At 42.3% G+C, this 13,957-nt stretch overlaps 1 protein-coding gene across 5 annotated transcripts in view; it reads left to right on the forward strand.

Annotated features, from left to right (window-relative positions):
* The window catches only part of LOC103381858 (thyroid hormone receptor alpha-B), a 115,670-nt gene that overhangs the window by 80,569 nt on the left and 21,144 nt on the right, over positions 1–13,957 (forward strand). For 4 of the 5 annotated variants that reach the window (XM_025057234.1, XM_025057235.1, XM_008314418.3 and 1 more), the window contains 2 exons: positions 1,519–1,894; positions 11,587–11,648. In XM_025057234.1, the coding sequence (XP_024913002.1) occupies positions 1,839–1,894; positions 11,587–11,648 (118 nt within the window). In that variant the 5' untranslated portion in view covers positions 1,519–1,838. Of the gene's footprint in view, positions 1–1,518; positions 1,895–10,391; positions 10,514–11,586; positions 11,649–13,957 lie in introns of those variants that run through there. The other variant, XM_025057237.1, reaches the window with a different exon arrangement.

Here is a 13,957-nt window from a genome sequence, read left to right on the forward strand (position 1 = left end):
TCAGTGGCATGGAAGGATATATGGCTAGAATAATCTGAGAGACTAAGTGAAGATGAAGATGGAACATGTCTGGAAATGTATATTTTTCTCCGCACTGCCAATCTGATGTGTCTGTGCATGGCCCGCTTTGTAAGTAGACAATGTCCTTGGGGAAAATTGACAGAGGCACTGTGTTCCCGCCAGCACACTCTGCATTAGCTCTGGGAAGTAATGGGAAGCAAAGGGTGAATATAAAGCAACAATTTAAGTTGCAATTTAACATATACCAGTGGGATTCAGCGGTGAGGTAATGCACATGGCAAAAGGTGCAGGCAGGGATTTACTCTCATTATCAGGCCTTTGCAGGGCTTTAGATCACCATGATTCATAGCTTGGCAGCGTCTCCCCCTTCAAAAATGTCAAAATTAGTCAAATCTGAAAACGAGCTCGTGTTGACCACATTTTAAGTGAACAAACCAGCAGTTGTTTTTGTGTCTAATTGAGACATTCATACAGAAAACAAATCTAAATGAGCCTTTGAAAGAATCACAGTAGTCTGCATAATTTACAGATTTATGCCACAGGCTCCGACCATAGACCCCCAAATCAACACTGGACAGAGCTGCCTCTATTGCAGGTTGTGGTGACATGTTGACACTCTGCAGGTGATCTACTGGTTTCAAAGAAGAAGCTAGTGAACATAATTTCACTTGGCTTCAACATACATGACCAACACAGTGATCATTTCAATGTGCCTTAAACTTCACAAAGACTTAAAATAATTGCACTACTGGATTTTGGTTATTGGTTATTATGGCTCTGCAGGACAATGGCCACTTGTGTTCCCACAAGACTTAAGGTTCCACAGAACAACAAAACCTCCAATCTCCAACAGATTGGATCACAGATTTTGACACATGCATGATCTCTGAGGACTATCATTATCTTTGACCCTGAAGAACTGAAGGGTACCTTAAAGATAATGTAAAGGAGTCAAATTTTTGGATTGTAAAATGTAAAAATCAAAGTAGGAGGATGTCTTACCTCACCTGTTGAGTCTTCTTTGAAGACTTACAGTATGTAGTGCATATTGTCCATACCCTCCATGTCAGGTTTTCTATGTTTTTGTCTCTGTGCACAAGATAAGAACTGGTAAACTCATGATGTACATCTTTTGCACACAAGGTCTGTATCTTGTTTTCGGGATATACTGTAAGATAATAATTTGAACCTACAATGTGAGATCTGCGCATGAGATGAAGGTATTAACATTTTTCAAAAAGGTGATTGGCGAGTTTTCAAACACCACGAGTGGATTCTGGTTGCTTTCAGGACACTCTGTGCACTGAAATCCACTTTGATAGTTCCTGTAGTGTGTAATACTGTAACACTGTGTACAGGGAGCCTGATGGGGCCAAAGAAGCCTTCGTTGTTATGCTTTCATTTAGTTTGGAGTTCCGACCAAACAGTGTCAGAGTCCTTTCAACTTTGTTGGCTCTGTCATCTCACCATGGGCTTTCTTCTTTGTTCTTCTTTCAGACTGGATCACTCTCCACCCGCCATATTCCTGAGACCAACATCCACCTCCAGCCCTCTCTGGCCCCCCAGGCCTGCACATTAACCCCAGTCAAACCTCCAACGACTTGCATATCTTGCTGCTTCTCACCAATCTGCTTAACCGTTATCCTCAAAAGGGGGCTCTGCTCCATTTTGTAGACCCTTTTCTCCCTCCCAGCAGGGACGGGACCCTGTCATGTTTCACTGACTGACCCCTCCCAACCGGCGAATGACAAGCGTGCATCCGAGGGTGGGGCTTGCCTCAGTCTCTCATAATTGGCTGCTGGATGGAATTAAGGTGAATGGAACACATGCCCAAGGAGCAGGACTCTAACCCATCAGAGGGAGAAGAGAAACGGTGAGTGGGACGTTTGGTTCCTTTGTTTTCCTTCTCTGTCCTTATGAACTTCTTGTCTCTGTATGTTTATGTTCTGTACAGAAGAGGTTTTCTGAGGAAACCCTAAGTCTGCTTTCCTGTCTTTCCTTATCTACATCTTTTTTATGTCGCTCACTGTTTTCACATGCCCAGATTCCGGCTCGTTTTTTCCCCTCCTGACAAATTAAACAACGTACAGTTTCTCTTTCGTCATTCGTCAAACGTACTTAAGCCTGGCAAACCTGTGTTTGACCTTGACATCAAACCTGTGTTTGTGTTTGACCCTTTTAAAAAAGCCTTAGACACAAACAAACACGGCAGTGTTTAAAGCCCCTTTTCATTAATGAAAACATAATATTAGTGAAATGAGGCCTCTTATAGTGCCGCTGCCTGAGGAAGGGGCCCCTTTTGTGGGAGAGGCCTCTGGGTACAAGGAAGGGTTATCGGCCATCATCAGCCTGCTTTGGGTTTAGGAGAGAAGAGCACTTAATTCACAAAATGCTTTGACAATTTAGGGAAAACAACTACCGTATATTAAAAATGGGACTCACTGTAACGCTCTGGGGAAAAGGAAACAGATGCCCTTTGTACATCCATACAATAATGGGAAGGGTTCTCTGTTTTTTAGCTGTTAAGAAAACAGTAATTATCTTTAAAAATACGAACAACTGGTCAGAAAAGTAATGCATAAGATTCCAGATGTAAGTTGTTAAGCATGTATTGTAAAATGTAACTTTATTACAAAAAGCTATCAAATCCCATTGCTATGATATAAGAGGTCACACAGATTAGTTTACTTCAAATGAGCAGAATAACAAATCAAATGGCAAAAGGTAAAAGAAAAATCTAAACCTAAAGCAGAAAGGTTAGCTCAGTAATCAAAACAGAAAATAAAGGGTAATGTCGTTAAAATGAATGAAGTTACAACGTTTCAAAGGGTTTTTTAAAAAATGATCAAAATGGAAAATCTTGCAGTAGTAAAAATATGCCAAAACATAGACGTTAATAAGCAGTCAGTCAGAGTTAGGAAATTAGCTTTGAGGCAAAGATTTCCAAAGCACATCACAGGATGACGTTTATGTGCAACCATAAATATGTTTACATGTGGACATTACTCATGGACTGAGCAATTATAAAGTGTTTGCAGCACCCCCTGAAGGCAAGAGAGCAGTACCTACAGTATATGCTCTGTTTCTCTGTTCCCACACAAAATACCTGACCTCTCTTGTTTTAGGAAACTAAAATAGCTTCTTTTAAGACCTAAACATTCTGAGATCAAAGTTTTCACGTGAGACCATTAATGCTACAGTCGCCATGATCGTTCTCTAATTTAAACCTCAATTATAATTTGAACATTAATGTTAATGTTACCATGTGCAGGGCCAAGCTGGCTGCTTGGAATGCAGTATCAGCTTCCACTCCCCTGTGTCTCCATATGAATTACAGGCCGATGTAAAGTAAGTCAATCCGGAGCCTTGATAGATTCCTCAGCTAACACGGACACCTGTCAGGAGATTAACAGCTCTGTCGCTGGGGGACAGTTGGTACTGACTCTGGTGGTAGGGTTGGCTGCATCATGGCCTTCTCCTTTCATTTCAAATGTCCGGGTGTAAGTATGATGTGTGTCTGCGTTAGTGCTCTCACACCTGCACCAAGTGTTGTCTCCGGTGATTTTCACCTCAAAGATAATTAAAGGCACAGGGCATCAAGCTTTTCGGGGGCTCGGTCTCCCAAACAGTTGCTGCCAAACTGTCAGAATAAGTGCTGTGTTTGTCACGACAGAGGATTTTATTACATCTGTGTGTTGACAGACTGTTGTTCTGAACTGCTGTGACTCTTTGAAGTGATGCTAGGGTTACCAGTGTGTAGATGGAATATACAACACAGTCTAGGTATTTACGGATTAAATACACGACCACACGTGGTAAATGTGGAGGTTCTTCAGCCCTGAAACATATCAGAAATTATATATTTCAGGTATTTCCATTTGTTATTGGCAATTTTATTTTTACTCTTGGTGGATGAAACACAGGGATTTTTCCTTTAATCATGGGATTTCTGTAGGAGACACCTTCCTCCCAATTCAAAATGATAGAATTTATTATTTATTATTATTTATTTAAGTTCATGAGATATGGTTTTGTTTAACTGGTTACCAAATCCAGACAATTCTCAACACCCTCAGTAAGATGAAACAGCCAGTCTGTCACTGATGCAAATAAAGCTAGAGACTAGTCAAGAAGAAGCTCAAATATTTGAAAAAGCTACAACATTAACATATGAAGAACTAAAACAAATTGTACCAAAAGCAAATGTTTACCAAGAAGAAAGGAAAATATAGGAATTAGCCCAAAGTTGACCTAGATACTAAAATATACTGAGATAAAAACAGGTCATATCAGAAAGAATTAACTAAAATATGACATAGAAAAGCTACTGTTGGTAAATCATAGCACAAACGTCCAAATACTTAAAAGATAGACAACATAAACATGTCTAAAAAAATTTAATTAAAAGGAGGAATGGAAATAATAGTAAATTATTAATTATTTCATTAAAAGGTGTTTAATATTTTTTAATAATGATTAAAAGTTGCCATTGATCTAACTGCAGTCAATCCAGCAGACATTTGATGCAGTAAAAAGCTAACAGGTAGTTGGTGGAATGTCAACCATGGACTGCAAGACCTGATTGGCTGGACCAAACGTAGACTCCTAACTCTGAACTGTTCACCGCTGACAAACATGCAATACCAAAATACCAGGTCCAGTATCCATCTCTTTCCAGGATGTGGGAGGGACAGGCTTCCTTGGTAGTACATTAGTGGATCACTCAGTGCCTGACACCTGCACACCAAATAAACACTGTGTACAACAATGATCCCAGGCTGTCAGGCTGATGACAGGAGTCTTTAACGTCGATGCTGTGTTTGTCTTTGCCATTTGATCTCCGGTCAAACGAGTCGGTCAGCTGCTCTGTGGCACTGAGTGAAATGTTTGGTCTTTGGATCAAAGAGACAAATAATCTTTAACCTTCAGAGGAGGCTGCCTCTTGTCTCTTTACCTGTGTCCTCGTGTGTCTCCTTCTGTCCTCATGTGTCTCCTTCTGTCCTCTGTTGTAATGTACTCCGTGCCAACAGCCATGTTCTGGCCTGACGGCTCTTTAGGATGCATTATTGGTTGGACAGTTATTGATCAGGCGATCACAGCCTCAGTTCTGCCACTGTGTCATCTGAGATGACGCAGGGCTGCTCACTTGCTCTTTCTCTTTTTGGTGCTGATGTGTTTCCTCCTCCGCAATCATCTGAAGGGTTTCCTGTCAGACGTGTGTGAGAGAAGACCACGCCGTTCACTCAGCATTTCCTGTAGAGATAAACTCGGTTACAATAGCTATTCTAATGACTTAATTACTGAGATAATCAGACGGAATCTCCAAAGTGGATCAGATAGTGCATTTGCTTATAAATTCAGGATCAAAACTGTGTTTAATAAACCTGCTCAGGCTCTCTCCAGCCCCGAGGTAATGAGAAGCTGCATTTCATATTCACAGAGCTATGAAGGTAGGTTATAGATGAGAGACCTGGAGGTACACTCAAATACTATAGGATAAGACTTAGTACATTCAAATTAAACAAATATATCTGTTACATATAAATTATGAACAATACAAAAAATAAACAAATATATAGATTAACCAAATATTAAATTTTTATTGTGGTCTCAAAATTGAAACAAATACATTAATGTTTATTTGCCCAATAATGTGAAATGTTAATATTTCACAATTCAAATTTGTATGTGGTTTTTACTCATGTTAAGATATTTTCTTTACATCTATGGACATTTTAACAAATATATGCTGAAGATTTTTGAAAAAAAAAGCTTGTTTTTTTTTTTTGTTATTTTTTTGTTTGCACCCACTCCAAATAAGGTGTCAACATCCTTTCTCATTTATAAACTACATGTGCAGTAGACATGTGAAAGTCATTACAGGCTGCCTGTGTTGTTCACACAGTTTCACTTTTAATCACACAGAATATTTGTATGGCTATGATAAATCCATCACATTTGAACTTACAGTTTGACTATACACTGTTCACTCACTCATCTACTGCTGCGGATTCATCAAGTCAAGGTTGAGGGTGGGCTGGAGCCAATCCACTTCACGCTGGACAGTTCACATTCACACTCACATTCACACTCACACTCACATTCACACTCACATTCACACTCACATTCACACCTGTGAACAATTGAGTTTCCTGCACATTTATATAATCGTTCTCTAGAACCTAATTCTTTTCAGGGAAAAATGAAAAGGCAGGAGCCCAAACACTTCTGCCTCTGTGTGGCCCACATTAACATTATTATTTATAGCCAGATAATTGTTGTTTTTATACATAATCCATTTAATTTCGATAAAAACCTACAGCCATACCCTTATCACTTTTACCAGCTGTGACATTTCAGAGCCAAAATAAGAAAAATAATGTTGGTTTCAGGGTTAAAAATGTGTGTGTGTGTGTGTGTGTGTGTGTACACATGCAGTGAACATCAGCTAAATCCAGATTTAATAAAGTCCTTTGGCTTTTTTTTGTAATGGACCTGTCCAACTGTACTCCATGGGCTTGAGGACTTAACTGCATGTTTATTATTGGTTGTGCGCAGTTTACAGTGCACTTGTGTATTTAGACAGTGGGAGTTGTCTGGCGTTCACATGGCAGCGTGCTCCATGCCCATGGAGCTCCCTGTCTGTAATTTACACTGTGGCTGAAACTCATGCTGGAACAAAGTGTCCATTAGTACTGCATGTACAGTACTAGACATATAGACAGACCAGGCTGTGGTCCTGCAGTGTATGGAGCCAACAAAGGTCTCCTTCAGCAGCCAGCAGAGGACAGTGAGACTCATTCAGACACTGTCACTGACACTGTTTGCCTGGATGAGTCTCGGTGTCTGCGTTGTGACTCTGAGCTACAGAGCAGCTCCTCCTCAGCTCTGAGTCCACTTTTCTAAGTGTTCACAAACACAAGCTAAAAAGTGGAGATATATCGGTGATGTCACTTCCTATATGTCTGTTTGGTGTCTGTCTGGGCACACGGTTATTAAACCGTGACCATCCCAGAGATTTGTGCCACATATAAGTGGAGAGGAAACCTTATCTGGGTTCTCAGTATTAGTGAAAATGACATGTAGAAAATCCAGCCGCAGCACGTCCCGGCAAATTGCATGGTAGCAGATAATGTGTTTGGACAGGGGCATTTTTTACCCATGTGAAATATGTTTCTGGGTATGTTGGATCATTTCCAGGGAAATTTTATTAAATGTCCCTTCAAAATGCCCCAATTCAGTCAATCTGCCCACCCCTAAGAGTAACATTTTAAAGCCTTTTTTGGATGCACGAGGGCTGCTTACAAAAGGAGCGCCATCTGTTTTATCTGAAGGTGTTTCTAGTTTATTTTGTACTAGTTTAGCTCCTTTAAATGTAAATTCTTTTATACATTCTAACCAGCCGATACTGGGCATGTCTAGGAAAGGAAGAGGTAGAATGTTTTTTTTGTTTTTTTTTTTTGTTTTGTTTTTTGCAGTTTTCCACTTTTAGACACTCCTTTTTTCTATTAAAAAGAACAAATGTGCAAATATTCAACATTGAATAAATGGGATTGTTTTTGAAGTGATTCTTTTTACATAAATGAATGAATGAAAACAGTTAGTTTTCAGTTACCCCTAATAGTCATAAAGATGTAAAGCCTCTGGTGGCATGGTGAAACCATAGAAAAAGACCAAAAGTGCTGCAGCTGGTCACAGACAACTGGGCCATACCTGATAAAGACCCTGTCAAATGCATTGGAATTGCTGAGGTCAGAAATCTCTGGGGAAAGCATTTTTTTTTTTTTTTTGCATTGACTTTTTTTCACGTGCAGACCCAGAACAAGCTTCACAGAGAACGGTAAAAAAGTGCACTTTCAAACCGACCCCAATATGCCAAAAGTACTCGAGGAAGAGTTTAAACACACCGCTTTTTACCGGTTTATGAAATGAACAGCTGTTGTTGTGTTGATATTGGTCCTCTTAGTTACTGTGACCTAACAAAGACTGTACACTTTTTTACTTCCTGACTTTTTTTTAACCTTAACACTTTTCCCCCACTCTTGTGTTTCAACATCTGAATCCCCAACTGCATTCTGAGCAGGAAATACAGTACTTTTCTTCTGACTAATTTAAAGGGGTATTGAAAGACTTTGCAAATCTCAAAGGCGATTGCAAAAACTTCAATGGGAGATTTTTAAGCCCCCGGCCCTCGTTAAATTCTGATCCTGCCAGATAGTCCCAGTGTTAGACTACATAATCCACAGAAGTTGCTGTCAGCAGGTTTCCATAAGAACAAAGTTCTCTCTCTGATCGCTGTGCATTCTCCAGAGTAAAGTTCCGCACATCTATTGATTTTCTTTAAAGCCAAATACCTTTTATTCCCATTGTTACGGATTGATGACGGGTCTGTCAAATTGCCCCAGGACTATCTCGAGGTTTTTGAGAATCATGGAAGACCACTGGCGTGGAATTTCACCAAGGTTACATCATTAACTAAGGAACATCCCGGTGTGTGATATCTCACAAAAAGTCAGTAGCGAGGAGATTTTAACAGGAAGTACACGTGTTTGATGTATGTTGTGTTTCCTCTGTATGTCCATGCCGCATGCACGACTTTTTCATCTTTTTTAATTACCAAATGGGTGCAGTGCAACTGTGGGCTGGGGGTGAAATGAGACTCCAAGGACATGTTTAGTTCCCTCTCTGTATTGATTGCTGTCATCGTTGCAGCTCTTGCCTTAATAAGATCTGTTCTCTTAAAATAGTCTAGTCTTATGAGGTGGCTGTGTTGTCTGACAATTCTCAGCAATTATCCATAAGTCACACTCCACTGTCACCGACAGTGTCACAGGTGGAGAACCTGTCACTGATCCAGTCTGGGTGGGTGCAGCAGAAGGAGGAGGAGAGAGTGCATTTTAGCCAGTCAGCAGGTGAACTGTACCCGCAGCACACAGCTGGTACAGTGTGTACAGGGTGAGGAGCTGCTCCTCCTAGAACGACTCCACAGTCCCATCAGTGCTTTCTCAAGGCAGCACTGTAAGTCTTTGTTGTGTCATCTTCTCGGCCCACGTTGCCAATTCTTCTGGTCTCTATTTGTTTTGGGCTGTACAACACGTGCTCCGCCGTGCAACATGTGCACAGATTGGAACACAGAAATCAAACCAAACCCCTCTCCCACTCGTCGCCCCGTCATAAATCTCCCCTGTGTTGGAGAGAAGGGAAGACAAAGTACAGTATGTGCATGCTTGTGTTAGGTTGGATCAGGTTTCTCACAGGCACGTGCACATTAAGAGATGTGTTGCAATCTGTATTCCATCAGAGCTGGAAATTTAAAAGCTCCTTGGTATGCCTGACTTGCACATTCAAGTCCCGACCTGCAAAAAGTCTCATTCCCTTTCAAAAATACTAAAGTATCCAGCATCGTTTCGGTTAAAGGCGAGGTTTCGAGAGTATTATTCCAGATTTCCAACATCTTACACAGCAGCAAAAACCTAAAGAGTTGACGTTACACAGGGGTAAATAAATAATTAAGTTGTGGCCCTACTGTTAATGTCAGTTTTCTGTTTTTGAGGAAAGGTGAAAGGTGGCATCTGGTTTCGATCTCAGTCTTCAGACACGTCAGTCTGCTCCTTCACCAACGAGTTAACTGAATATACAACTGTGTCATTTCTGAGATGATCAAGTAATTGTCATGTAGGAGACAGTATACTCTAATCACTGCAAATGAATAGTTTGTGTCTTTGACCTGATTGGGATAGTTGAACTTGGGAAGCCCAGAGGGATTACATTATTGATATAGCAAAGCCCTTGTTCTGGGCTTGAATTATGAGGCAGGCTGCTACTGCTACTGCTGCTGCTGCTGCTGCTGCTGCTGCCGCTGCTGCTGCTGCTGCTGTCGCTGCTGCTGCTGCTGCTGCTGCTGTTGCTGCTGCTGCTGCTGTCGCTGCTGCTGCTGCTGCTGCTGTCGCTGCTGCTGCTGCTGCTGCTGCTGTTGCTGCTGCTGCTGCTGTCGCTGCTGCTGCTGCTGCTGCTGCTGTTGCTGCTGCTGCTGCTGTCGCTGCTGCTGCTGCTGCTGCTGCTGTTGCTGCTGCTGCTGCTGTCGCTGCTGCTGCTGCTGCTGTCGCTGCTGCTGCTGCTGCTGCTGCTGTTGCTGCTGCTGCTGCTGTCGCTGCTGCTGCTGCTGCTGCTGCTGTTGCTGCTGCTGCTGCTGTCGCTGCTGCTCCTGCTGCTGCTGCTGCTGCTGCTGTTGCTGCTGCTGCTGCTGTCGCTGCTGCTCCTGCTGCTGCTGCTGCTGCTGCTGTTGCTGCTGCTGCTGCTGTCGCTGCTGCTGCTGCTGCTGCTGCTGTTGCTGCTGCTGCTGCTGTCGCTGCTGCTGCTGCTGCTGCTGCTGTTGCTGCTGCTGCTGCTGCTGCTGCTGCTGCAGGTTGTGTCAGGGTTGGTGATGGGTCTACAGAGAGCAGCAGAGATCCTGTAACTGTCACCGCGGCGTCTGAAGCCCGAATAAAGAAAAGTCAGTGCTCGATTCAGCTTTTCCTACGTTCACATCTGCAGCAACTTGTTGCTTCCTGAGCTCAAAGAACTATCACACGGCTGACAGTGTGATGGTCATCACTGCTAGCAGCAGCATGTAGTGATATTGAGTGTAGACATCTGCTGGTGTTTTTTTAGCTGATAGATACGTAGATGAAAAGACACCATCCATGTAGAGAAATGTTTATATTTCCAGGAGGAGTTTCTTCTGCTTAATTCTATTTTACTCCAGACTTGGTTGGAATTGGTGCAGATGCACAACAGTTGTCTAACTGTTACTGTGACTCCACTCTCAGTAATAAACACCCCTAAAGTGTCTCATCCAGAAATGCTAATGGGCTCCTGGTTCTTCTCTCAGAGCTGCTATTAAAGGGCTGTGGTGTGGGAGGAGAACTGAGGCTGTCAGAGAAGTCTGAGAGCAGAGAGCTGACCTCTTGGGATTCTAAACACATCCATTGAACACTGACATGGAGAGCTTACCAACCCCCTCCCCTCCCCCCCTCTCCTTTGAGAAACACATCTCCCTCCACTCACTTCACCCTCTCCATCCTCTATCACTGCACTTCCTTAATTCCTCAGTGCAGCCACTTCCCATCTGTGTTTCACATGCCATTCACATGTGTCACTGCAGATGTGTGTGTCTGTGCTGCAGCCTCTGTGTTTCCTGTTATCACAGAGTCCTCCTCCCTAATAATTAGAGCTGTTTGGGGAGTTTATTTGTATTTTCCACTGTTTTTTCCCCCTGCTGCTGCTTGGATTTAGTAAGAGACTTGTGTAAGAACAAGGAATTCTCTGCCAAAAATCATTTAAGAAAAGACCTTTCCTTTTTTTAACAGTATTTCTGAAAAAAAAGCTCTGAAAAAGTCTTGTTCTCTCGTGTTGAAAATGAAAGCGTCATCACCAGATGTCTCAGCAGCAGGAGTAGAAATACTGAACTGGCTGCATTTCCCTGTGTTTTTCTTTAGCCATGCAAGTATCACAGAGTGAATACACAAATGTGTTTATATTTACTACTTTCTAAGTTTTCCTCTTCTTTTTTTTTTTTGCTCACAGGTGGCTCAATGGCCCGAAGAGAAAGAGGAAGAACAGCCAATGTTCGGTGAAGAGTATGACTGGTGAGTAAATGAGGTTTTAATGGAGTGGGAGCTGTCAGCAGAAATGGGAAGGAAATGATCCTAATGTAGCAGGAAAACCCTTTTTGAAGACATTTTTAATATATTGTTTTACATTATAGGGCTTTAGCCCCCCTAAGGGGGTCTATAAAAATGTTGCATTCTTATTATTATGATTTTTTTTTTAAATATTATTATTATATAATTCTGGTGTCCTTGGACAAAAGAATGGTTGAAGAATCCTGTTCTAGTTGGGTGGGGGGTGTTTTATTGTTGATGCTGTATTAGTGGGTAGTAAAACAGCTCTCTGTAATCATTGTTTAGTGATGTTTTTATATCTTACTGCTCTGGTATAGATTTGTTTTTCCTTGCTTGTTGTGTACTATAGAAGATGCAATGAAATCCATTTTTTTTTTTCTCTCTCTGAGCTCTGCTAACTCCACATTAGTTCTGCGTTCACAGAAGCAGAGTGAACAAATGGAAATCAGTGTTAGGTCGGATTCTGAAGCAGTGAATAATCCTAAATTAGACTGGTAATTTTATAGACATACATATACTGCTTCCTCCTCCACCTCCCACCTCCCGCCGTTCTCTCTGTGTTATTGATTTGCCACCAGGCAAAAGTAAAGTCACACGTCTGTCCGTCCGTCCTCAATAAACCAAAGACCTTCCTCTCTATCTGCCCTCTGGGCTGCCTTTAGGTGACAGCTCTGAATTCCCCCAGCTGAACTCAACAAATCAAGCAGTATAGAGAGTGGTGTTGACGGAGACGAGACCGGAGTGGAGGCAGCATCACTGGTTGTATTGATGTGGCATTTATGAAAAAGCACTTCCCTGGGCCTGTCCTTTTCCTTTGGATGTTTTGGCTCCTGGTGTTTCTGCCTCTGCGGATCACTGCTGGAGTCTTCCACCTTCCTCTGCCTGCCAGGCTCCACTTAAGGTGGAGGTGTATGACAGCGTGTTCTCCCCAAGGTTTTGGTTGTTTGACACTGGGTTGTAGTCAGTGAAGTAATGACAGCACTTTCCCTCAGTCGCTGTCCAACCCTCAGCTAGTAGCATTACACCAGTTTGGCTGAATGTGGAATCCTATTCCAGTTGCAGGCCCAGAACAGCACTGGAATCTCGTAGGAATTTGAGGACGTTTGGCAGCAGCCGTGAAATACAGCTCTTTGCGCCTGCACTCAGCGTGGGGTCCAACTAGCTAAGATGAAGTGACTAAAACTCCATGATGAAATTTCACCGTCAGCCTAGCCATCCTCGACTTGTACCACCCATGTCTACAGTATGCCTTTTGGTAGATCTTAACACAGTGTTTGTAAGACATCGTTGGGTGCTCCAGCTATCAATCATTCACATTTTCAGATTATTTATTATTTAATCTTGTTTTGATTGGTTTGAGGAGGAGCACAATTAAAGCCAAACTTGTGCCACAACCAGTAAATAAATGTCAGGCAGCCACTTTTCTCATGCTCTAAAGTTAATTTTATCTTCCCTTTCAGTTGAATTAAAAAATACCAAGCCTGCAAAACATTGCTGTTCTGTACTTTGCTCTGTTCCATGTCAGTTTTAATTTAATAAATCTTGGTTTCTTTTTCTGCTCTGACAAAACAAACAGTGGGATAGTGACATGCAGGGCTCGGGAATCTACAGATACACATCCTTTAAACCAAACAAAAACATATGAAACTAAACTAAAAATAAATCCAACTCAGTGAACCTACAATAGGTCCGTGCCAGGCCTGGAAGGAGCAGTAAACAGAGCAGTTGGCAGAGAGCAGATTCTGTTTAACAGCCGTACTTCCAGCTCCAAGCTGCAGTCGTCAGTGTTTACAGTCTCAGATGTCACCTCGGCAGAGATGCTGTCGCACGGCTTCCTCGGAGGAACAGTTGTGGAAGTCCTTCTCAGCTCAGAGTCAGATCTTTCTGATGCACGTTGGTGATAAGTGTCTTATCTTTTGCTGGCACAATTGTGAAGACAAACGTTTATGTTTTGATAGGAGCAACTACAGAAGTATCAGTTTAACATTCTCGGAAAGGTTTTGTCGTTGGATGAAGTGCAGGGCCTGTGATTGGAGGGACAGACAGACGGAGTCCGAGCTGCAGCAGTATTGATTTTTGGGCTTGGCTCCCACACACAGCTGCAGCCCCATGGCTGGAGGATCTGGTTGCTGATTCAGTTTGCTGTGCCAACAGAGTGGAGCCCACATTTTTCCTATATGATCAGACTGTGATTTCCACATAATCCTCCTTTTGGCTGGATTTACTCTAACTGCCTTTTGGTTCCACCTCCCCTCTTCTCACTTAGAAGTTTG

Source organism: Cynoglossus semilaevis, chromosome 8, assembly GCF_000523025.1.
Source record: "Cynoglossus semilaevis isolate Cse_v1.0 chromosome 8, Cse_v1.0, whole genome shotgun sequence".
Taxonomy (NCBI): Eukaryota; Metazoa; Chordata; class Actinopteri; order Pleuronectiformes; family Cynoglossidae; genus Cynoglossus; species Cynoglossus semilaevis.